General features: G+C 43.3%; 1 protein-coding gene and 2 non-coding genes across 11 annotated transcripts in view; 2 read left to right on the forward strand and 1 right to left on the reverse strand.

Annotated features, from left to right (window-relative positions):
- The first annotated feature begins 424 nt into the window (after nt 1-424).
- CNOT10 (CCR4-NOT transcription complex subunit 10) overlaps nt 425-25,687 on the forward strand; it is a 71,149-nt gene continuing 45,886 nt past the window's right edge. For 2 of the 9 annotated variants that reach the window (XM_019418596.2, XM_053904075.1), the window contains exons 1-4: nt 9,380-9,633; nt 17,356-17,450; nt 18,405-18,566; nt 23,517-23,667. In XM_019418596.2, the coding sequence (XP_019274141.1) occupies nt 9,432-9,633; nt 17,356-17,450; nt 18,405-18,566; nt 23,517-23,667 (610 nt within the window). In that variant the 5' untranslated portion in view covers nt 9,380-9,431. Of the gene's footprint in view, nt 702-9,377; nt 9,634-17,355; nt 17,451-18,404; nt 18,567-23,516; nt 23,668-25,687 lie in introns of those variants that run through there. The other 7 variants (XM_019418592.2, XM_019418593.2, XM_019418594.2 and 4 more) reach the window with 5 other exon arrangements.
- Nucleotides 11,769-11,871, forward strand: LOC128777489 (U6 spliceosomal RNA). The gene has a single exon (XR_008422739.1). It is a non-coding gene; the product is annotated as a U6 spliceosomal RNA (small nuclear RNA).
- Nucleotides 20,432-20,504, reverse strand: TRNAR-CCU (transfer RNA arginine (anticodon CCU)). The gene has a single exon. It is a non-coding gene; the product is annotated as a tRNA-Arg (tRNA).

The following is a 25,687-nucleotide window of genomic DNA, read 5'->3' on the forward strand; positions in this document are numbered from 1 at the left end:
ATCGCCGTTGCAATCTTCTGTAAAGCTAAAACTATTCTAAAATGTTTTCTGTTCAAACGGCAACTGCAACAGTGCCTTCCCACAGAATTGTGGGAAATCAGCGAGAGCTTACAGGCCAAGTGCAAGGGGCAATGCTTAGCGCACAGATGACAGGTGTTACTAGTGCTATTTTACGTCAACTGCGGGAGGGACGAGAGCCCCGACACCAAGGTATTTTAATCACGATAAGCAAGAGGCACTCACCCCACGATCCCAACCGGCAAACCCACCACGCGCCCACAACCCCACGCGAGCGCACTTCCGGCCGGGCGCGCGCGCACGCACACGCACTGGCCGCCGGGGGCGGGGCGCGCAGGACGACGCCGGCGTGGGGCGGGGCTGGCCGCCGTTCCCACACAGGCGGCGGCCCCCGGAAGTGGCGTGTCTGGGGATGTCGCGGAGCGGAAGCCGAGTGTGGCGGGAGGCCGGCTGGAGACGCGGTCTCCTGTTGCTAGACGACGCGAACTAGCCTTCGTCACTTCCTCAGCCCGCCGTCTACCCACTCCCCAGGCCGGAACTCAGGGGCCCGGAGCCGCGGTGGGCACAGAGTCGTTCTCCGAGGCCCAGGACCGCGGCCCGCTCGGCAGCTGGAGTCGAGGCCACGCCACCCGCGGGGAAGAACCCAAGCTGGAGTGGGAAGATGGCTGCAGACAAGCCTGCAGGTGAGGCGCCCACGCCCGGGGCGGGCGGACCCTGGCGCTGAGTAGGTGGGGACTAGGGGGTGGGGACCCGAGGGTGACTTTAATTTGGGTGTGCGTTCCTCTCCCCCATCCTCTCCCTCGGCCGCCCCTAACGTGAGTCTTTGGGCCCCCTGGCCGGTAGTTTGTTTTTTTTACGTAAGTGCCGTATGAAGCCGCACCGACCGCCTTTGCCCCGCTCGCCGGAATTTCGGACTTACATTTGTGTAGCTACTTCACGGGCTTTTCGGTTTTCCAGGGGGGAAGGCGGATCACCCCGCAGCACACGGGTGCCTTATGTCCCCTGGCTCAGGATAGGGTTCACCTGGGCAATTTCGCCCACGTAAGCCTGCCTCTGGTCAGCGATGTCCTCTAAAGTTAGCTTTGTGAAAGCTATTTATTTAAATAGTCCTAAAACTGAAGTGTCTCTCTTCGTTCTGTGCTAATACCTTGCGCTTAGGACCTATTTTCCCCTAGTTCCTCAAGGTTAGCTCATTTAATTTCGAGTGATTTCTTTATGGATTAGTACCCCATTCCTAGAGTCTTCTCCGTTAAGGTGTATAAAATTCTTTCCTGCCTGCCTCTGGGAGGGTCTGCCGTATGTTTCCTGTAAGAAGTGAATGTTCTCTGTGGCATCCAGGTTCATTGGAAGAACTTCACTCGCAGGTCTTAGAAGTGGTCAACACTTTGTCTCTTCTAAAGATTTCACTGTAAGAAGCCCATCTCAATATTCCGAAGGTTTCGATCTCAATGACTGATGGTCGGACTAGATTTGAAACGAAAGTGAGCCAGTCCTACTATCGGAAATTTGTTAAAAGATCTCTGCCGCAGTCTGCTGAGAAGGAAAACCATAGAGAGAAAGTTTACAAATTGAGGGTAATAGAGTGTGCTGTAGAATGTTGGGTAGGCTGGTCCCAGGAGGCTTCTGGTGGGGGTGGTATCTGAGCAGAAACTCCCATGAAATGACAGAGTGGCCGTATGGAATGGGGCAGGCTGGATAGCGAGAATGTTCCAGGCGGGAAATCAGCGTGGCTTGTCCGGGGCCGGACCACGCTGTCCGACATCTTCCGTCCTTAACTAAAGGCAGCGTCTCTGTGTCCCGGGTTTACGGTTCCTACTTGGCCATATCCTTGCGCTTGCTTGGAATGAGCTTTTTAAAAAAGGCCTAGGGCCTGTCCGGTTTCCAAGTCCTGCCGTGAAGTATTCCCGTACTTGTCCCTTCATTCACTCACGAAGATTGGGTCCCAGGCACCGTGTTGGATGTTGAAGAAACGGATAGGACTCGCCCCGTGCCTCCGACGTGTCTGTTTAGTCTGTAAGGACCGCGCCGCTGGGTGGCAGTCCCATCTGGTGACGTGTGCGACGCGTAACGTGGCGGCGTAACGCACGTGGTGGAGGAACGAGGCCCACGGTGATTCGGGGCCGTGTCTTTGGCTGAAGCTTTGTAGCCACGTGGTAGGAAACGTCTCACCTAGATGACGTTACGGAGCCACGTCGTAGGAAACGTCTCACCTAGATGACGTTACGTTCGTCTCCAGCCGAGTGTTGAGTGTGGTCTCCTTGAATCTGGCCTCGTCTCCGTCCCCGCTTCACCTGCTGTGATTCTAGCCTTTGTCCCTAATGTCTCCCTCGCGCGAAGCCGCCTTCCGACTGCCGTCCCTCTCTTCCTGTCTGGTCTGTTCTTCGCACTGTTGTCTTTTGATGTCTGGGACGCTAATTGCAGCAAAGCATTCCGACGCCTGTACGCTTTCTAAGCTTATGCCATGTCGTGTGCAGCACATCCTCTGTCCTTCATGTCGTTCGTGAAACTTCACCGTGTGTTTCCAGCCGACGTTTCCGTATCTGCACACCTCGCTCTTCACCCCAGAAACGACTCTTGGACATACTGTTCTTCTGAGCTGCTGAGTGGTAGTGCCTTCGATTTTCTTTTCTCTTTGGTAAACACGCTCCTCGTTCAAAGGCTTTTTTTTTTTTTTTTTTAATATTAGTAACGTTTTTTAAAAGTTGATTTATTTTGAGAGAGGGGGGGGGGCCGAGCAGGGGAAGGGTGGAGGGGGGCAGGGGGTGAGAGAATCCCAAGCAGGCTCCACACTGTCAGCACAGAGCCTAATGAGATGTGGGGCTCAAAGTCACCAACCATGAGTCCACGACCTGAGCCAAGATCGAGAGTCAGACGCTTAACCGGCTGAACCACCCGCGTGCCCCTCAGGGTCTAGCTTATATGCTGCTTCATCTCTGAGCTCCTGAGCTCAGGGCCCTTGTCACGGAGGGTAAGAAAAGAGACCCATGAAAGCATTTAAGAAAGTGACCTGATCACAGCGTGGGAAGGGGGAGGTTTCAGTGAAAGGAGACCGGGAGCCCAAAGACTAGGTAAAAGCGGCTAGTGCTATAGTAATTTATTCAGTAAATATTTACCCATGGCCTGCCTTGCCAGGCACTGACATAATCTCTGTAATCATGGAGCTTATGGTATGAAAGACAAACACGTAAACTAAAAAAATACTTGTGAGTTTAGGTTGTGATGAGTATTGTGAAGAAAAGGAAGTAAGAGGACCACGGATAACTGAGAGCAAGGACCCTGTTAAGAATGGATTGGTTAGGGGCGCCTGGGTGGCTCAGTTGGTTAAGCGGCCGACTTCGGCTCAGGTCACGATCTCGCGGTCCGTGAGTTCGAGCCCCGCGACGGGCTCTGTGCTGACAGCTCAGAGCCTGGAGCCTGTTTCAGATTCTGTGTCTCCCTCTCTCTCTGCCCCTCCCCTGTTCGTGCTCTGTCTCTCTCTGTCTCAAAAATAAATAAACGTTTAAAAAAAAAACTGTTTAAAAGAATGGATTGGTTAGAGAAGGAAACACTCTCTTAGAGGTAACATTTTGTGACTGATTGGGTATAGTAGGTAAGCAGAAAGGCTTACTCTTTATGCAAGGTTCTTAGTTGAACCTCAGTTTCTCATTTGCAAAATGGGGGTCCTAATAGGTTTCCAACTTACTCATGTATTTTTTTTAACATTTTATTAAAAAAAATTTTTTTACGTTTGTTTATTTTTGAGAGATGAGATAGAGAACAAGTAGGGAAGGGGCAGAGAGAGAGAGATAGAGAATCTGAATCAGGCTCCAGGCTCTGAGCTGTCCGCGCAAGAGCCCAACGCAGGTCTCGAATCCACGGACCGTGAGATCCTGACCTGAGCCAAAGTCGGATGCTTAACCTACTGAGCCACCCAGGCACCCGTGAGATTTCATTTCTAAGTAGGCTCTGCACCCAATGTGGGCCTCGAACTTGCAACCCTGAGATCAAGAGTCGTGTGTTCCACCGACTGTGCCAGCCAGGCGCCCTCTAACTTTTAATAGCGTTTTAGTTTATTTACTCACAGGGTTGTTGCTTGTGTGCTTCAGCTGAGGTCAGGTGTTTGTTTTGGCTCACATCCTTTGAGAAGCAGAACCCAATTCAAGTGCTCTCAGTTTGGAAGGTGCAAACGCAGAGTAGTAGAGGCGAGAGAGGAGAAAGCCAGGCCGAGGGAGGTGCAGTATGTTACATACTTGGCTCTTGTTCCTCCCTGAGCTGAGAGAGAGCAGGCCGCTTGCATGTGGGGTTTTTCTGAAAGGGCTGCAGGAGACACTACCCTTCAGGATAGTCCATATGAGAGAGAAAAAAGGGATAGCTTAGCTGTCCAGCTTCCTCCTGTTTCCTGTTTCTAGTTGGTAAAGACTCATTCCGCGGGAGACAGATGTACCCGTGCTTCTGGATTGTATGGCTTCTCAGTGACTGATCGGCCAGCAGCTCTCCCACCCTGATTTGTATGAGACCAAATTGTAGAGGGAGGACGGATGGAGACCAACCAAAGACCGAGGTTCAAGGGGGCAGTGGGGGGCTCACGAGGTCCGTGTCCCTGTATAACATAGAAAAGTGGTGTGAAACTGGTTTCATTTTTTACTAAGGAAGTACCAACAGTGTTTTAGGGTGATTTATTTGACTTTAATTTTTATGGTCATCTGAGAGGAGAAAGTGGCTGGAATTAGGACACAAAATCCTAGATTTGAATTTATCTGAGAATTTGGACTGTGGGCATGGCTGTAGTAGGCTTCGTAGAAAAAGGTTGATAATGTTATGAATAAGGGAAAGATAGAGCCTGACCTGATGGGTAACATGAAATCAGCTTTCAAAGATAGCTTTAAAATTTTAAGCCAGGATGGCCATAAAAATGATAAGAAGAACAAACAAATGGGAAGATTTTAAGCCAAGGCTATTTTTATTTTATTAAAGACACCCAAAACTGATGATGATGATGATGATGATGATTAAATGTATATGGTAAAAAACTATTAAGTCCTCTATTGCCCCTACCCAATTCTTGCATCCAGGTAGCCAATACTGAGTTTGTGTGTTCTTCCAGACTTTTCTACACCTACCCAAGCTCACACTGACTTAAAAATATATATGGCTCAGTCATTTGAACATCCGACTCTTGATTTGGGCTCAGGTCATGATCCCAGGGTCGTGGGTTAAGATTCTCTCTTTTCTCCCTCTGCTTCTCTACCCTGCTCCATGCTTTCTCTCTCTCTAAAATTAAAAAATAAAAATAAAATATATGTGCAGATTACGTGGTACTGTCCTGCCATTTGTTTTCTTCAGGGTTCAGTAGGGAATCTGCATATTTGGTATTTTTTCAGCTTCGTATTACAAGTGATTTCAAACATCCAAAAAAATGGAAAAAATGAGTATCCATATACCCACCACCTAGTTTAACAATTGTTACATTTTGCCGTAGTTGCTTCTTCTTTATCTAGCTAAAATTCTTAATGTTGAATATTTCTTTTGTTTTTAAGTTTATATATGTTGATAGAGCGTGAGTTGGGGGGAGGGGCAGAGAGGAGAGAGAGAATCCTGAGCAGGCTCAGTGTTGAAAGCGAGAGCCGGATGCGGGGCTCCATCTCGTGACCTGAGCTGAAATCAAAAGTTGGACGCTCGACCACCTGGGCCACCCAGGCGCCCCAATGTTGAATAGTTATAGATACTTCATCTCTAAATATTTCACCATGCACTTTTTTTTTAATTTTTTTTTTTTTTAACGTTTATTTATTTTTGAGACAGAGAGAGACAGCATGAACGGGGGAGGGTCAGAGCGAGAGGGAGACACAGAATCTGAAACAGGCTCCAGGCTCTGAGCCGTCAGCACAGAGCCTGACGCGGGGCTCGAACTCACAGACCGCGAGATCATGACCTGAGCCGAAGTCGGACGCTTAACTGACTGAGCCACCCAGGTGCCCCATGCACTTTTTTAAAATAAGGCCTTTCACCTATATAACCGTTGTCATACTTTAGAAAATCACTATTTAAATATACTAAACTTCCCCAAAGTAAGCTGTACTTACCTGACAAAGTATCAGTTATAAGGTAATAATAAGTCAAAATGATGAAAAGTACAGCCCAGGGAAGAGAGTCAACAATACAGTGACCACACTTATTGTGGTGAGTGCCAAGTAATACAGAGTTGAATCAACATGTTGTACACCTGAAACTAATCAGTTAGAAAAACCAGCTGTGCTTTTCAAACTGAGATCCAGTCAAGATTCACACATTATATTTTTTAGGTCTCTTCAGTGTCTTCATTCCCAGTATCTCCCTTTTCGTTTTGTTTTGTTTTGTTTTGTTGCATGACAGTGATTTTTTGAAGAGACGAAGTCAGTTGTCTTGTATAATACCCCACATTCCGGATTTGTCTGATTGTTTCTTCCTGGTATCCTTGTCCTTGGTCCTTGTCTTCTGTATTTTCTGTGAACTGAAAGTTACTTCTCAGGCTTGGTTAGATTTAGATTTACCATATTTGTATATTTTTAGGTGATTCTGTATACTTTATATAAAGTGCATGATGTCAGTTTCAATTTGTCCACCATTAGTGATGCCAAGTTTGGTCAATTTGGTAAGGTAGTGATAGGAACATCTTTTTCCAATTATAATTAGAAGTAATCTAATGGATAATAATTTAGAATAATATAAACATCCACCATTGGTGATCAGTTGTATCATGGGGGGGCTGCAAGCTGGTACTTTTTCTAGTTCCATTACTGCTGACATTTATTTGCTGATATTCTGTAAAGAACAGCTCTCCTGTATTAATTAACTGGGGATGAACTATAATTTTTCCCAGAAAGGCATGTTAAATGTTAAAAACTTGAAAATTCATCCTTTGCATTTACTAGTTTTTAGGATAAGGAGTTGATGTAATTGTGACCTACATTTCATGCTTTTAAGTGTTGTTAATGTTTAGGAATTTAGAGTAATATATTGGTCTTAGGATTCCAGTTTTGTTTTTTTTAATTACTTTATTTTGAGAGAGAAAGAGTGCAAGCAGGGGAGGGGCAGAGAGAAACAGAATCCCAAGCAGACTCTGTGCTGCCAGCACAGGCCCAATGTGGGGCTTGATCTCACAAACCGTGAGATCGTGACCTGAGCCAAAACCAAGAGTCGGATGCTTACCCAACTGAGCCAACCAGGTGCTTCTCCAATTTTAAATGTATAGTTGAGTGAGTAGTTGATTTATACTTGTGAACTTTCATTGAAATTTTAACTATATTATTGCATGGACGTTGAAGAATACCTGAGTCACTATTTTCATAAGTTTAATTTTTAGATTTAAGTTCTCAGAAAATTATCTTTTTAAGTCAACTGTACTTAAAATTGAATGTATGAAATATTTAAGGTAGTTAAAATTTTATGTCTGAAGAGTGTTTAACGTTGTAAAGGCGATCAAACATTCATCACATCCCTTTAAAATTAGAACTCCAAATAGAACGTCTAAGGGACTCCTGGCTGGCTCACTCAGAGGAGCATGAGACTCTTGATCTCCGATCGTGACTTTGAGCCCCACGTTGGTACAGAGATGACTTAAAAATAAAATCTTTTTTTTCTTTAATTTTTAAAAAAATTGTGTTTTTACATTTATTCATTTTTGAGAGAGAGACAGAATACAAGCGGAGGAGGGGCAGAGAGAGAGGGAGACACAGAATCCGAAGCAGGCTCCAGGCTCTGAGCTGTTAACACAGAGCCGGACGCGGGGCTTGAACCCACAAACCGCGAGATCATGACCTGAGCCAAAGTTGGACAGCTAAACCGACTGAGCCACCCAGGCGCCCCTAAAAATAAAATCTTAAGGGCACCTGGGTGGTTTAGTCAGTTAAACGTCCAAGTCTTGATTTCAGCTCAGGTCATGATCTCACAGTTTCATGAGTTTGAGCCCCGTGTCAGGCTCTGTGCTGGCCCTGCAGAGTCGGCTTGGGATTCTCTCTGTGCCCCTCCCCTGCTCGCGCACGCGCTTTCGCTCTCTTTCAAAATAAATAAACTTTAAAATATTATAAAAAAAAAAACTTAAGAGAGAGAAAAGTCTAAGTTGAATATAAAAGTTTGAGGAAAATCTACACTTTCTGAATCTGTAACGTTAATAAATCAAGTATTAATATTTAAAAAACGGTCTCTTTTCTGTATATAAAAACTACTCTCAAAAACAAGCAAATAAAGGGGTACCTGGGTGGCTCAGTGGTTGAGCGTCTGAGTTCGGCTCAGGTCAGGATCTCTGGTTTGTGAGTTCGATCCCCACGTCAGGCTCTGTGCTGACAGCTCAGAACCTGGAGCCTGTTTCCGAGTCCGTGTCTCCCTCTTTCTCTCTCTGCCCCTCCCCTACTCATACTCTGTCTCTCTCTCAAAAATAAATGAAGATTAAAAAAAAAAAAAAACCAAGCAAATAAATAAATACTAGTCTCAGATACGAAAATAAAAACATACTCCTCAGCAGGGGCATCTGGCTGGCTCATTCAGTGGAGTATGCAGCTCTTGATCTTGGGGTTGTGAGTTCGAGTCCCAGGTTGGGTGCAGAGATTACTTAAAAAATAAATCTTGGGGCGCCTGGGTGGCTCAGTCGGTTGAGCGTCCGACTTCGGCTCAGGTCATGATCTCGCGGTTCGTGAGTTCACGCCCCGCGTCGGGCTCTGTGCTGGCAGCTCAGAGCCTGGAGCCTGTTTCGGATTCTGTGTCTCCCTCTCTCTCTGACCCTCCCCCATTCATGGTCTGTCTCTGTCTGTCTCAAAAATAAATACACGTTAAAAAAATAAATAATAAACATTAAAAAACATTAAAAATAAAAACCAAGATACTCAGCAGTGGTAGAGATCTGCTTTGTCTGTCTTCCCCAAAGCATGTTGTTACTGATCATTGATATTCTCTTCCTTTATTTCTGAAGTGCTGGACAGAGTGCTCAAGTCTGAGGCAGTGCTGGTCACATAGTGTTTCTCTGAGCTGTATACTAATCAGCTGTTATATATAGGGTTTTGATAAATCAGAGACGCTTGTCCAAGTGATAGGAAACCACATAGGGTGTGTGAACTTTATGGTGACCTTGGCAGACGTGAATTATTTTTCTTTCGGATGGCGTCCTTTTTTAAAACTTGCCTTCACAAAGGAATCAGCACTATTTTCTGAGTGTACCAGTGGGTTTCCTTAGGCCTTAACATTATTTTTTCCTTAGGAAAAAATGTCCTTTCTTGAAAATCATTGAGCTATATTTTGAAAAGGTAGCTTGTGTGGAAGAACCTCTTGCAGTCAGATTGGAGTTGTTAACATTCTGTATTGGAATGTATCTGTGTGTTCAGTTAACTGACTTTTCAGTTTTGAAAAAGCAGTGTGTTTCTTTTCAACTTAGTTCAGACCTAAAGGCAATTGTTTGGTTCAAAATGAAGCCTGTTGGCTTAAAGGGTGTCCGGGTTTGTGTGCCTAAGAGCCCTGTACGCCTAGAAGCTCAGCCATGTTCGTTAGGCCAGAGTAGAAGGAAAGTCAGGTTTAAGGATGAAGGGCCATTTTCTCTTACAATCGGCAACGGAGAATACTTTTGGACAAATAAAGACATATTGTGGAATTATGTGCAGACTCTTTCTGGTAAGAACTCCGCAGTCACAAATAAATAATTTAGCTTTTAAAAACCTGACTACAAAAATAACACCCATGCCTTATAGGAAACTTGAAAAGTAGAGAAAAATAACAAGGAAAACAAAAATAGTAATCCCATTGGAGTGTTTTTGTTTCACAGTTATATCTTGAAGTTAAAATGCAGATAAAATAATGGTTAACTGGTAAAAGGCTATTTCTTGAGCTCTGTTCTCCAAAACGTCTGTAGAAATGGGAATTTCAGACTCTCTTGTAAGCCTTAGAGTCTAGTTTATTTATCTTAAAGCTGGCTTCTCTTTCTCAGGAAGATTATAGGAGACTTTTATAGTTCCTAGAGGGTAATGATGCAGAGTAGAAGCCTAAACTCTTCAGTGCGTTGGTGACTTGTTGGGTATTTCCCCTTGCTTTGCAGTATTCATAAATCACTTTTTGACAGTTGGGCCTGTCAAAGAATGTAACCTAGAGGGATGCCTGGGTGGCTCAGTCGGTTAAGCATCTGACTCTTGATTTCGGCTCAGTTCGTGATCTCAGGGTTCGTGGGATCGAGCCCCTCGACCGGCTCAGTGTGGAGGACCAAGCCTGCTTGGAATTCTCTCCCTCTACCCTTCTCCAGCTTGTGTGCTCTCTCAGTCTCTCTCAGAATGAATGAATAAACTTAAAAAAAACTAAAAAAGTAACCTAGAGACGGTGTAGCTTATTTTTTATGATTTTTTTATTTCTTAAAGTTCATTTATTTATTTTGAGAGAGAAGACGTGCATGTGTGAGCGGCGGAGGGGCAGAGAGAGCGGGAGAGAGAGAATCCCAAGGAGGCTTAGCGCTGCCAGCATAGAGCCCGGCGCGGGGCTCCGTCTCAGCTGTCCCCTGAGCTCAGTGTCAGACGCTTAGCTGACTGAGTCACCCAGGTGCCCCGAGAGCATACATTTTAGAAGAAGCTGCGGGGAGAACTCGATGGCAAACTAAGAAATTTTGACATTTGGTCTAAATTTAATGCACTTCCTTGGGAGGGAAGATAAATGTTTTAAATTAAACACTCTGGTTTTCCTAAACGTTTTTAAAGTTTTGTATTCATTGTTAAAATTTTATGACAGATACATATGCGGTATAGTGTTCTGCTTTAATCTAAACTCATTCTTTCTGGAGCTTTGAAATCCTGGGTCCCATTTTTACACAGTTAAAGGTAATGGCTCCTTACTGTTCTTGTGCACCTGAAAATTTTGCAAAACAGATGGATTGTGTAAACAGTTGGGTTAACAATAACTCATTGTTATTGGCTTTCTAAAGAAAAAACTGTTTAATGATGTCCTTTTAAACTTTTCTCCAATAAACTGTTAGCTTTCCTCCCCCCTATAAGGACTCAATTCTTATTTATCTGTATGCTGAAGTAGAAGTGAAATGTTAATTTATCTACTAACTTTTTTTCCTGTTTCATTTTATATAATTTTTTACGTTTCATGTAAGTAGTCTCAACACCCGTTGTCGGGCCCAGACTCACGGCGCTGAGATCCAGAGCTGCGTGCTGTCCCTACTGAGCAAGCCAGGCGCCCTTTGTCTGCTATGTGTATCAGAAGTAACACTTCTGAAAGACCCAGATACCAGAATACTTTTTGTTGTTGTTGTAGGGCAGATCTAAGTCTTCGATAAGTTCACTTAGCACAGGTTGTGTTTTGTTCTTGATGTTAAGTGGCGATTCTCAAGAGTGGGCAGTCTACCGGGGATTTGACGGTGATCTAAGGGCTGTCCCATAATCAAGTCATGCTAAAGCTGTTTTCACTGTTAATTGTATGTTTAGAACGCAGAATATATATATATATATATCTGTTTTTGAAACTGCCAGAATCGTTGGTTGTTTTGCCAGAAGGAAGGGGAGAGAGCCAGTACTTACTTAGCATCTGTAAGCAGAGAGTTAGGTGGCCAAGGGGAGGCCGACCGAAGATGTGACTGATTCCAAGGGTTGTACAGTTTTCGTTGCACCGTGTTGCCCTCTTGAGAGAGGGCAGTTGGGAATCTTTACTGACGGCCAGGATGTACCAGGCCAGGGCTCCCAGAGTCAGCTCTGTGCAGGACTGGTTCTTTGGAACGCTCCTGGAATATAGGTTTTTTAGATAGTTTCAAAAATGCCCACATTGTGTTTGCTTCGGCAGCACATATACTAATATAGGAACAGTGCAGAGATTAGCACCACCCCCGTGCAGGAGGACACGCAAATTCACGAAGCATCTTGTATTTCTGTACTGTGTTTGGAATGTTAAAAAAAAAAACGCCCACATCATGAATGTACATAGTTTAATGACTCCTTACACACCCAGAAAGAAGCCCCTCCTGAGAGCTTGCTTTGAAGATTAAATGAGTTACCCTATTTGAGGTGCTTACATGCCTAACACCTTGTGAGCCCTCAGAGCGTGTTAGCTTTATTGTTACGATTACGGAGACGTCGCGGGTGGTATAGAATGGAGGCGCAGATAGTATCTCAAGCTAGAACTTGGTTTAGCAGGGGCCGGAAGGAGTGGTGGTTGTTTCAAAGCCGCACGCGGTTTACATTTGGAGCCCTGTTTCCTCAGGACTTCCCATACCTGACTTCTGAGTCAGGTCCGACCTCACTTGCCATCTCTGTGCCCTCTCACAGCCCTTGTTACTGCCATGGCGTTAGTCACACCCGGAATCCCGGATTTGCATCTTATCTCCGCAAGGAACCTCTGAGTTTCTCAAGTGCGGGAGCCCTGTCTGTGTGGTTCATGTGTCGATCCCTTGCACTTAGAATGATGCTTGACCCTTATGGTCTCTCAGCTATTTATTAATTGGATGTATGGCCTGAATTTATTATATTCAAGCCATACTGTCACAGTTAAAAAAAAAAAAAAAGACTCTCGGGCGAGTGTCGTGCGTTTCTTCACGGTCAAGGTTAAGGAATGAACAATGTCTTCTGGGAAGCTTGCGGTGATGGCGAGGGTAGTGTTTGTAGGAATGATTGAGTAGTAAATCTGGGGGACAAGATGATCTGCCCTACCTCCCCACTTGGGAGATTTGTCTTCCATTGCTACTTGAGTTGGATCGTGTTGCTTTGTGAACAAACGTATCCACTGCTTTATAGAAGCTTGTTTGGGGTTACTGAATTTCTGAGTTGGAGGTCACCCTAAAAGCCATCTAAGACAGATGCTCTTTAGTAACTAGGAAAACCGATATTTGCCCCAGTTCCACTTGTGTATCAACTGTGTAATTTCAGAAGTGGCACGAGAGTTCTGGTCTTCTTACTTCAGTTCCAGGTACTGGCTCTACCTCCCCGTGCTCCCGGGTCCCATCTGTGTGTTGGAACAATCAAGTCTGCACCACCATGCCACATAGGGGGACCTACTCTGCCGGATACATTCTCACCGCTTCACGTATATTCTCGGTGAAGCCTCCCAATAACTCCGAAAGGGGCTTTCTTATCTCCGTTTTTTACCTCGGTTCAAGCTTTGGAGGTCTTTAGATTCCAGGCTGGAGCAACAATTCTATCTGAAAAAAACTCTTGTGTAAATAAATTCAAATATTGTGAGACTCTGATAGTCTAAAGAATTTTTTATTCTGAGTCATCAACAATGGCATCACCCTCACGTACCTGCGTTTGCAGCCCATGCGTCCTATTTATGCAGTGGTCCTATTACTTTCCGTTGGTATTCCGTTAATGGTGCGTGGGGCTTTAGTCGGTGAGTAAAACTAAAAAAGCCAGAATATTCTTTGGGAGATGATTGAAACCTAAAAGTCACCTTTTTAAAACAAAAGGCAGATTTTTTAAAATTAAAATGTTGGGGCAAGTGGGTGGCTCAGTTGCTTAAGTGTCCGCCTCTTGACTTCCGCTCAGGTTGTGATCTCATGCTTGTGAGATGGAGCCCTCGTCAGGCTCTGCTCTGGGGTGTGGGCCCTGCTTAAGATTCTCCCTCCCTCCCTCTGCCCACCCCCCACCCCCCACCCCATTCTCTCAGGCTCTGCTCTGGGGTGTGGGTCCTGCTTAAGATTCTCCCTACCTACCTCCCTTTGCCCCCCGCCATTGTCTGTCTCTTAAGAAAATTAATGTTAAAAATGACTGATATTTATTATCCCATATATAATATTCTTGCCATAAATGTTAGACTAAATGCATGAGGAAACAATCAGATAAACCCAGAATATGGAACATTCTACAAGGTAACTATCTTAGACTCTTTATTTTTTTTTTTTAAGTTTCTTTCTTTCTTTCTCTATTTTGAGACAGCACATGAGCAGGGGGAGGGGCAGAGAGAGAAGGAGAGAGAGAATCCCACGCGGGCTCCGTGCTGTCAGCTTGGCTTCATCTTACTAACCATGAGATCATGGCCTGAGCCAAAACCAAGAGCTGGAGGCTTAAGCGGCTGAGCCACGCAGGTGCCCCAGCTTAGACTTTAAAACAAGCGGTGACTTGAGGAGCAGCAGAAGGTCAGGAAGTACTCTGGAGTAGGAGAAACAAAAGCTATTTAAGGGAAATATGTGAGCCTTGATTGACACCCGGATTGGGAGGGAAAAATACAGTGATAAGATATTTCTTAGAACAATCAGGGAAATTGTTTGTTAGATGATATTATTGATTTATTGTTACTTTTCTTAGTGTAACCATTTTAGTAGGTTATGTAGGAGAATGTCCTTTTTTTAAAAAAAAATTTTAATGTTATTTTGAGAGAGAGTGTGTGTGTGAGTGGGGAAGGGGCAGAGAGAGAGGGAGACAGAACTGAAGGAGGCTCCAGACTCTGAGCACAGAGCCCAAGGCGGTGGTGTAACCCAGGAACTGTGAGGTCATGACCTGAGCCAAAGTCAGACACTTACCCTATTGAGGCACCCAGGTACCCTGGTGTTTTTTGTTTGTTTGTTTGTTTGTTAGTTTTTTAAATCAAAAGAAAGTTTTCTAAGTGGGAAAATTTTCAAATAGTAAAAGACCGTTTCTAAAGACTGATCTTTATCTTTTTTTTTTTTTTAATTTTTTTTTTTTTAAGCGTTTATTTATTTTTGAGACAGAGAGAGACAGAGCACGACGGGGGAGGGTCAGAGAGAGAGGAAGACACAGAATCTGAAACAGGCCCCAGGCTCTGAGCAGTCAGCACAGAGCCTGACGCGGGGCTCGAACTCACATACCGCGAGATCGTGACCTGAGCCGAAGTCGGACGCTTAACTGACTGAGCCACCCAGGCGCCCCTATCTTTTTTTTTTTAATGTTTGTTTATTTTTGAGACAGAGAGACAGAGCACAAGCAGGGAAGGGGCAGACAGAGAGGGAGACACAGAATCTGAAGCAGGCTCCAGGCTCTGAGCTGTCACCACAGAGCCCGATGCGGGGCTCGAACCCATGGACCGTGAGATCGTGACAGCCGAAGTCAGATGCTTAACCGACTGAGCCACCCAGGCACCCCTAAAGACTGATCTTTATTAAGTACAAGTTGTATTTTGAGTTCAGTACCTCAGGGCAAAGCAAGAAATGTTGTGATTGATTTGAGATTAAATGAAGTTAAAATAATCAGCATTACAGTTTGCTGTAGCTTTCAAGGCACTGTCACTTTCCTCCCCTTCCTGCCGTTCCCATTCCCAGTGCTTAATTATTATTATGGCATCGAATAAATGTGAAAAGGGCTGAAAGATTTTGAAATCTGTTCAAACATGGAGTTAAAGGATTTAACATTCTTTATGGTCCCTTGATGTACTAGATGCTGATTATTTTTTTATTTTTTTTTATTTTTTGGCTCTGTAGATGTGGTTACCTGGAAGTATTTATTCCTATTAACTTTTATAACTTTGTTGCCAGTTCTTTCCTTTATTTTTAAAAAAAAATTTTTTTTAATGTTTATTTATTTTTGAGACAGAGAGAGACAGAGCATGAATGGGGGAGGGTCAGAGAGAGGGGGACACAGAATCTGAAACAGGCCCCAGGCTCTGAGCAGTCAGCACAGAGCCCGATGCGGGGCCGAACTCACGGACCGCGAGATCACGACCTGAGCCGAAGTCGGCCGCTTAACCGACTGAGCCACCCAGGCGCCCCTCTTTCCTTTAAAAAATTTCAAAAGCTCAGGTTTGTTTCTTAGTGTGGAATGGCTATGTTTTATGTTTTATGTTTTATGGCTACTGCTATGTAACTTTACAGAGGAAACTCTGTTGTCTCCAGAGTGTGATTTCATGGTTTAGCTTCTTGTTACTTCTCTGACATCAAGGCCCCAAATCCTAAGGAAAAGCATGATTTCTGCCAGTCCCTCTCCCCAGAATCATCTGCCACAATATATAGATGAGACTTAGTTGAGACAGATCCCTGGTGAACAAGAAGAGCTGAGACCTTGTGACTGCATCATGCAAAGTTGGGATCGATGATGCTTTCGTTAAAAAGTATTTTTTTGAAGCATTTGTCAGAGCAGTTAAGAGTAGTGAACTGGAGTAGTTTTAGACTTGATTTAGCAGAGATTTTTACGCTTATTTTGGAATTCTGTTTTCAAATAAAAAATTAATTTTGAAAATACAAAATTGTGGGGCAGGAATCATTAACCTTAGAATGTATATGGATACTTGGGGCACCTGGGTGGTTCAGTGGGTTGAACGTCCAACTCTTGACTTCAACTCAAGTCATGATCCCAGGGTCATGGGATCAAGCCCCCTGCTGGGCTCAGCGCTCAGTGTGGATCCTGCTTGGGATTCTCTCTTTCTCTCTGACCTCCTTTCCCACTTGCATTCTCTATCAAAAATTAGGGGTGCCTGGGTGGCTCAGTTGGTTGAGTGTCCAACTTCTGCTCAGGTCGGGATCTCATGGTTCGTGGGTTCGAGTCCTGCATCGGCTTGCTGCTGTCCGTGCAGAGCCACTTCGGATCCTCTGTCCTCCTCTCTCTTTGCTCCTCCTCCCCCAAATAAACATTAAAAAATAAATTAATTAAATTAAAATTTAATAAAATAAACTTCTGGGAAAAAAGATTGTATATAGATATTTAACCATGTTAAGGAAGCTTTAAGAAAAAATTTCTTTTTAATGTTTATTTATTTTTGAGAGACAGCACAACCAGGGAAGAGGCAGAGAGAGACAGAGACACAGAATCTGAAGCAGGCTCCAGGCTCTGAGCGGTCAGCACAGAGCCCAATGCCGGGCTCAAACTCATGGACCATGAGATCATGACCTGAGCTGAAGTCGGACGCTTAACCGATTGAGCCACGCAGTACCCCCCCAAGGAAGCTTTTTAAATGTGTTAATGTTGGCTTTTGGATTTCTAAGCCTATGAAAGCATTCTTGGCCTGGAAATTAACTATGAGTTCTTAGCAATGTAGTTTTCTAATTGTTAAATGTTATTATATTCCAGCTGGATTATAACGTTTTTGAAGGTATTGTGTATGCATTTATAATCTTCTTGTGTCTCCAGAGCCTGGCATAGTTTCTTGAATATGTGGGACTTTGGTATAGATTGCTGGGGGGCAGATCTGCTATGTTTTGAGTGAACGCAACATTCTCAGTCCTGATGGACAGAGCTGTGATTCTTCCATACGTGGTGGTGGGTTTTCATTGTGCCAGACCATGGCTAAGGGAAAGGTTTCTTTAAGTTTCTGGAGGAGTGACTTCCAACTCCTTATAACACTAATAAGTCATGGTAACTGAGAGCGCCCTAACTATAGCAACTTCATTAGGAAGAAGACAGGAAGAAAACCAGGGGCACACTCACTGTACAACTTTATTTCTAAAGAACTGCAAAACTTGTGTGCTTGCAGATCAGGGAGCAGAGAAACATGAAGGGACAAGTCAGTCCTCTGGGATCACCGATCAAGAGAAGGAGTTGTCCACCAGTGCTTTCCAGGCCTTCACAGTAAGCAGTGGTTTCTCTCGATTTCCGTTTTTAGGATCTGTCGAATATGAATCTTTTCACAATGAATTTTTAAGTTTATAACTTTTGTTCTGTAATAACTCAAGAATTAAGTTTAGAGAGTAGGTTTTATTTAAATTTTTTAAAAACTGGGAGTTTAAATATGGCAAAAGGAATGGGAGTAATTTGAGCCATTCCCAAGTTTTTGTGTTTCATAAACGTGTTGACTCTTACAGTGTTATTTTTTTTTCAGTCTTTTAAACTTAGATTTGTAATTATATGGGTCAGTCTTTTCAGTTCACTTCTTTGTTCAGTTCTCTTTCTTAAATGTTCTTTAAAATGGAACCCCAGTCAAAGTCAAAACTTTAACTTTTCTGATGTTAAAACGCTATGAAAGAAAACCTTATTTGACTATTAGGTTACGTACATGTAAGCAGAAGAATTTGATACTTGGGTATTCAGAGCATGTTTATTAGAAATTAAATCATATTACTTTTCTTGGGCTAGCCTCAGCTGTTATACCGTGCTAGCAATATATACCTATATACGTGTGTGTGTGTGTGTGTGTGTGTGTGTGTGTGTGTGTGTGTGTGAGAGAGAGAGAGAGAGAGAGAGAGAGAGAGAGAGAGATGTGGTTTTATACATGTACATAGGTATATGATACACTTACGTGTCTATGTATGTCTTATACACATAGTGGTGTTAGAGTGTGAGTCTTGAGAAATAAATATCTATAATTTCCAGCTTTATTGAGATATAATTGACATATCCCAGTTTCTTAATTGACATGAATATTGTTTCATTCAGTGACTTTAGTATATTTGGGGAATTAGATCTGTCTTTTTAAAGAGTTTTCCAAATAGAGACGAATGAAACGTATTTGGAAATGAATGTCTTAGTTTTAAAGGTAATAGGTAATTTTGTCTGTGTGCGTGTTTTTTTGTTGGTTTGTTTTAGGCTGGAAATTATGATGCCTGTCTGCAACACCTTGCCTGCCTACAAGAAGTGAACAAAGATGATTATAAAATAATTTTGAACACAGCAGTGGCTGAGTTTTTTAAAAGTAACCAAATGACAACAGACAGTTTGAGACAGACACTTAACCAACTGAAGAATCAGGTGACACACAAATGAATTCAGCTATAAAAATGTTGTGATACTCTCTGAATTGTGAAGTAAAAATACTTAAGGAAAATTAATATGACTTGTCGGTTATTGGTAGCACAACTTCTAACGTGTCTAAAACAATGTGCATTAATTTTATTTGTATAAAATTATTATTCCAGGAAATGAAACGTATGCTGTGTAATTTTATTTTCTAATTTGAACAGAATAGACTAATCTACCAAATTTGAATGAGCTTTGGAACTTTGAAGGAAAATTAAAGTGGAAATCTATGAAGAAGCTTAGCTGCTGAGATGATCTTTCTTGTGACTGCAAAGATCTGATTATAATCATGTGAGATTGTTTTAGCATTTTGGATCAGGAGATGATTCATTGACTAAATAGAAGATATTCTGATTTATATATGGTTTGGTGCTTGCCTTGGTCATCGGTCATAACAGCAACATCTCTCACATCACAGGGTCAGAGCTTTGGTAATCAAGAGGGCTAACGAAGATGACGATGATGGTAGGGTCGGGTGGCAGACGTTTGTTGCCTACTATGTAACAGGGCCCTGCTGAGAACTGTGCATGCAGCACCTCCCTCTTTCCAGCAGTCCTATAAAGCAGCCACTATGATGTTTCTCATTTTACAGATGCGAAAGCTGAGGTACAGATAGCCGGTGTAAATTGTCCAAAGACGCAAAGCTCTTAAACGAAAACAGCTCCGTGAACCCAGTCTTCTTTGACTCTAGGGCCTGTGCCTCTGAACCGCTTCAAGGTCTTGAGACCTTTTTGAGCCCCTGTCCTGTGTTCCTGGGTACCATTATACAGTAGAGTATCACCCTAAAACGTGACCTAGTTAGAAATAAGTGACCCCTCCAGGCTCTTTGTAATTTTTTTTAGGAGTAAAGATACTCTACAGTATCACCCTATACATGGTATTGTTAGAAATAAGTAACCTGTTCAGGCTCTTCCTGATTACAGGAGTGAAGTAATTTACTGGCTGCATCGATCTTGATCTCAGAGTTGTGAGTTTAAGCCCCATGTTGGGCATAGAGATAACTTAAAAAAAGAAAGAAAGAAAGAAAAATGGCCAATGTTTATCAAACTCTTATGTGATTCCAAATTCCATATTAAATGCGTTTTATGTTTTATCTCCTATAATTCTCATATTCAACCCTTGAGATAGGTCGAGAGCCTAATGATTTTAATTTATATGGCCAGGAAAAGTAAGAGCAAGATTCAAACCAGACCTTCAGACTTCTTTTTTTTTTTTTTTTTTAAGTAAACTCTACATGTGGGATTCAAACTTACAATCCAAGGTCAAGTGTTGCATGCTCTAAGGACTGAGCCATCCAGGCACCCCCAGACCTTCTGACTCTTTTTATTTTTAACATTTTTTAAAATTAGTTTATTTATTGGGGCGCCTGGGTGGCTCAGTCGGTTGAGCATCCGACTTCGGCTCAGGTCACGATCTCAGGGTCTGTGAGTTCGAACCCCGCATCGGGCTCTGGGCTGATGGCTCAGAGCCTGGAGCCTGCTTCCAGTTCTGTGTCCCCCTCTCTCTCTGCCCCTGCCCTGTTCATGCTCTGTCTCTCTCTGTCTCAAAAATAAATAAAAAACGTTAAAAAAATTTAAAAAATAAAATAAAATAAAATTAGTTTATTTATTTTGAGAGAGAGAGCAAGCAAGCTGGGGAGGGGCAGAGAGACTGGGGGACAGAGAGTCCCAAGTGGGCTCTGTACTGACAGCAGCTAGCCCGATATGTGATTTGAACTGACAAACCGTGAGATCGTGACCTGAGCCGAAGTCGGCCGCTTAACCAACTGAGCTGCCCAGGCACCCTGAGTTTTTCTTATAGATTGTAAGTGATCTCTACACCCAATGTGAAGTTCGAACTCACAACCGTGAGATCAGGAGTCTCATGCTCTACCAACTAAGCCAGTCAGGTACCCCAAAATCTTTTTTATTTTTTTATTCCTTTAATTTAAAAAAAAAAGGTTTGTTTATTTTTGAGAGAGAGGCAGAGAGAGAGGGACACAGAATTCCAAGCAGGCTCCATATTGTCAGTGCAGAACCTGACCTGGGGCTCAGACTCACGAACCTTGAGATCATGACCTGAGTTGAAATCAAGAGTCGGATGCTTAACTGACTGAGCCATCCAGATGCACTGCCCAAACCTTTTTTTTTTTTTTTTTTTTTTAATGTTTTTGTTTATTTTTGAGACAGAGAGAGACAGAGCATGAGCAGGGGAGAAGCAGAGAGAGAGGGAGACACAGAATCTGAAGCAGGCTCCAGGCTCTGAGCTGTCAGCACAGAGCGCGACGTGGGGCTTGAACTCACAGACTGTGAGATCATGACCTGAGCCGAAGTCGGACGCTCAACCGACTGAGCCACCCAGGTGCCCCTGCCCAAAACCTTTTTTAGAATAAGAAAGAGACTCTTGCAAGCTTCCTGTTAAGCCAAGAAAACTGCTTTTTAAAATCCTTTCACCAGCCTTTTTTTTTTAATGTTTATTTATTTATTTTGAGAGAGACAGAGATGAGAGAGAATCCCAAGCAGGCTCCGCCCTGTCAGGGCAGAGCCCTATGCAGGGCTCATCCCAGGAACCATGAGATCATGACCTAAGCCAAAATCAAGAATCAGAGGTGGTTGTTTTTTTTTTAAACAATGATCCACCTTTTGGTTTTTTAATTTTTTTTTTAACGTTTGAGGGACAGAGCTTGAGTGGGGGAGGGGAAGAGAGAGAGGGAGACTCAGAATCTGAAGCAGACTCCAGGCTCTAAGCTGTCAGCACAGAGCCCGACATGAAGCTTGAAGTCACGAACCATGAGATCATGACCTGAGCTGAAGTCAAACGCTTAACCAACTGAGCCAACCAGGCACCCTTCACCAGCCTTGATTCTTAATAAGGCTGGTTCAGTAATACCCCTCATGCAATCCACTGCCTTGTGTGTCCTAGAGGTGTTTATACCCGTGTCTCCTAACTTTTCTCTAAATCATACTTCTCTTCAAGGTCCTATGCCCTGGGCATAGTTACATACATACCTTTTCAACCCATTCCATTTCTATTATGCTTTATCTCATTTAACGAATAGTTTTTGTTTTGGCTAGAGCCAAACAAGTTCATGTTTTTCGTGAATCACAGAAAGTGTGGCGGTTATATATGTCATAAGGTCAATCCTTTTTGAATCCAAAATTCCTTAATTTGTCCAAAACCCCCCTTTCTGGCTAAGAATTAACCCTTTCTTAGCTCATTCTCTCTGCATTACATTACTACCAAGAAGTATTGTCTTTCTTTGGAAATTGAGTTTTCTCTACAGAGACTATTTTTAATCATGGGAAGATAGTGACTTGGTAAGTGAAGATTATACAGAAGCTCCAAATTCACTGAGATGCACGTGCTGTTGGTCAGAGAGGACCAGTTGGTAACATTTGCACCTCCCTGTCAGGCTTAACGCATGTATGACTGAAGTCTGCAGATGTCTGATTACAGATCACTATGTGTCCTGAAACTTCCGGTACCTTGTCATTAGCAAAACGTTAAGTTCATCATGTGTATCAAAGTTCCACTGCTTAATGTAGGGGAACGTCAGTCTTAGAATTAATTATTTAACATTGCTTGGTAACTTATTCCAATCTTCATAGTGACAAAGAAAGATTAGTTTTAATACTAATTCCAGCTTTGTGTATTACATGAAAGTACAGAATGGCTATGAAACTTTATTAAAATTTGTAAGCCTACTGCAATAACTTAGGGAGGGGATAAGCAGGTAGTCATTAGCTTTAAAATGCAGAGTGTGGGGGCCCCAGGGTGGCTCAGTCAGTTAAGCATCTGAGCCCCACATCGGGCTCTGCACTGACAGAGCAGAGTCTGCTTTGGATTCTTTCTCTCTCTGTCCCTCCCCAACTTGTTCTTTGTCACTGTTAAAATAAATAAACTCCTAAAAATAAATTTAAAAAATAATACAATGCAAACTTTTTTTTTTTTTCCTGGTATCAGATGTAGATGTTTAGTAAAGCCATCAATAGCCTATTTTTGTTGTTTATTTAAAGATTCTATTTTTTTAAGAGCTCCTGGGTGGCTCAAGTCAGTTAAGTGTCTAGCTCTTGATTTTGGCTTAGGTCATGTCACGACTTCACGGTTCGTGGGATTGAGACCTGCGTCCATCTCTGTGCTGACAGTGCAGATCCTGACTGGGATTCTCTTTCTCTCTCTGCCCGTTCCCTGCTTGTGCTTGCTTGTGCGTGCACGTGCTGTCTCTCAAACATGAGAAAAAAATTTTAAATAAAATAAAAAATCTGCTTTCTTTAAGTTATGGGAACAAAACCTGAACGTAAGAGGAATTTCAGAAAATATACTTCCTAGCTATAAGGCCTTGGGCAAGATAGTTAAGCTTTTTGTGCTGGTCTTCTTATTTATAAAATGGGAATGATAATGTCTATGTCCTTGAGGTATGGTAAGGATTAAATGAGATATTCTCTGGAAAATGTTTAATGTAGCAGGTCTGGCCCATAGTTAAGTAAGTAGTTAGCTGTTTGTTAATGTTTAAGTTTTAGTTTAGTTTTTACAAAATGGAATCAAGCTTATGTATACATAGTGCGTAACATAGTGCACATGGGAAAGATTGTTTTGAGTTTTGCTCGCCCCCAAGGAGGCTACAAAGTGGGGAACCAGTTCAAAAGCCATGTTGGCGGTTGAAACGTTCTTCACAGTGGCAAGGAACAGACTTGCCTTGCCTTGCCTACATAAAGTCCCATGAAAATGTTTTACTTAACGGAATTTTATTATTAATAAAATAATTTTTAGTAAGAATAATTAAAATCTGGAAGTTCTGTTGAAAATGTGGAAAAATCAGAGTGAGAAATGTTGGCCTGTGTTCCTGTTTACTCGCATAGCTTCTTTCATTTCTCTTTATTTTCTTACCGTTTTGAGAACATATCCTGGCTGACTGTTTCGTAGGTCCACTCAGCTGTCGAAGAAATGGATGGCTTAGACGACGTGGAGAACAGCATGTTGTATTACAATCAGGCAGTCTTTCTGTATCATCTGCGGCAGTACTCAGAGGCCATAGCAGTTGGTGAAAAGCTCTACCAGTTCATAGAACCTTTTGGTATGTTCTCTCAAGTCCAGAACTTCCCTGTCATAGTCAGAGGGGGCTCTGGTAGTTTCTTACCCAGTTAAATCAAGGAATCACATGCCAGTATTTAAAGAAAGAAGGAGGGGCGCCTGGGTGGCTCAGTCGGTTGGGTGACCGACTTCGGCTCAGGTCATGATCTCGCGGTCCGTGAGTTCGAGCCCCGCGTCGGGCTCTGTACTGAGAGCTCAGAGCCTGGAGCCTGTTTCAGATTCTGTGTCTCCCTCTCTCTCTGACCCTCCCCCATTCATGCTCTGTCTCTCTCTGTCTCTAAAATGAATAAACGTTTAAAAAAAAAAAGAAAGAAGGAAAAAAGCTGTGTCCAGTTTTAGCCACTAAAGATAAAAAAGATAAGAATGACGTTACTTTTAGATGAACCCGGGTTTTCTTCTCCCATTTCCTCCCCACTCCTTCCCCTCGATTTTTGCAAATTGTGATGAGAAATGAGGTTGCTAATTGGAAAGACTTCGTGCTGTTTGTTTTTTCCTTTGCTGTGTGAACACAGCTTCGTGTACCTGATCCGTTCTTTATTGAGCAGTGTATTAAGACTGGGGATGTTAGCGGACAGCGTGGTACTTTCTTGTCTGTTGCCCCCCTGACAGTTTTGTGGGGAATCCCTGGAGTAGATAGCACAGACTCTGTTTTGGTGTTGCGATTATCTTGCAGTTAGCAGCCTCGAGTAAGCGTAGTAAGAAAGGTACAGGCAAGGGAAGAAAGAGGGAGCAAATAAGGCAGCAAAGCCAGATCCAGGAGATGGTTGTTAGAGAGGGCTGTTTGTTTCCAGCCCACAAGCAGTCAGATTTCAGTTGTGGTCATGTTTTTGTCTTTTTCTTTAGGTTACTTTCTTTTAAATTCAAAACACTAATGCCGGTTCTTGACTTATAAACACCTGATTGCTAATGTGGTTCCCGCAGGATAAGAAGTAGAGTGTGACGGCTCCTCTGTGGGGCTTTGGGAAGAGTTACAGGGTCCCCTTTTGCCGTCAGCTGGTTGAGTGGCTGTTTCCTGTGGCTCCAGGGAGGCGTTTTCAAGGTGCTCCCCTCTTCCTCTGTCCTGAGGGCATGGTGGCTGGACAGATTGGGCAGGAGAGATGCCCGTGGCGAAGATGGTGTAAACAGCGGCCAGTTCCTTTCTCTGTAAAGCTGGAAATCAGAATTATACCTCCGGGATGACACGGATGGATTTTCCTTTTTAAATTTATTTTGGGAGAGAGTGCGCACACATGTGAACTGGGGAGGAACAGAGAGAGAGGGAGAGAGAGAATCTCAAACAGGCTCTGTGCTTGATCTCACATACTGTGGGATCATGCCTGACCTGAGCCAGAATGAAGTTGGACTCTCAACCAACTAAGCCACCCAGACGCCCCCTCAGATGTATTTTTCTGTAAAGCCTTTTTTTTTAAAGTAATCTCTACACCTGATGTGGGGCTTGAACATGTGACCCCAAAATCAGGAGTCGCACGCTGCACCGACCTTGCCAGCCAGGCACCCCTACGAAGCTGGTTGTTAGAATTTCGGGAACCGTTCATGAAATCTTGTTCATATGTACGGTGGCCAAGTGGAATAAAGCCACCGAGGCAGAATTCAGATCCATTTTTCTTCTTCTTTGAAAATCGTTATTGTTATTTTTAAAAACTTTACTGCTTGGTTCTTCACACAGCATGTATTGATTGAACATACACGGTGGACCCAAACTGTTCTGGGTTCTGAAGATAATGTAGTGACTGAAACAGAGCCTTTACCCTCGTTAAGCTTATATTCTAACGCGAGAGAGAGCGACACAATAAGTATGTATTGTGAGGTAGCCAAATGCCATGAAGAAAAGCTAAAATTGGTAAGAGGATACAGATGGACTGGGAACGCTGTTTTTAGGTAAGGCAATCAAGGAAGGCCTGGGGTAAGACAGCCTCTGAAAAGAGACCTGAGTGAAGAGAGGAGGTGAGCCACGTGACTCTTGAGGGGCAGGCATTCCAGCCAGAGGTGATAGTGTGTACAGA

Source organism: Panthera pardus, unplaced genomic scaffold (assembly GCF_024362965.1).
Source record: "Panthera pardus isolate Hobbes unplaced genomic scaffold, ASM2436296v1 HiC_scaffold_16, whole genome shotgun sequence".
NCBI classification, from domain to species: domain Eukaryota; kingdom Metazoa; phylum Chordata; class Mammalia; order Carnivora; family Felidae; genus Panthera; species Panthera pardus.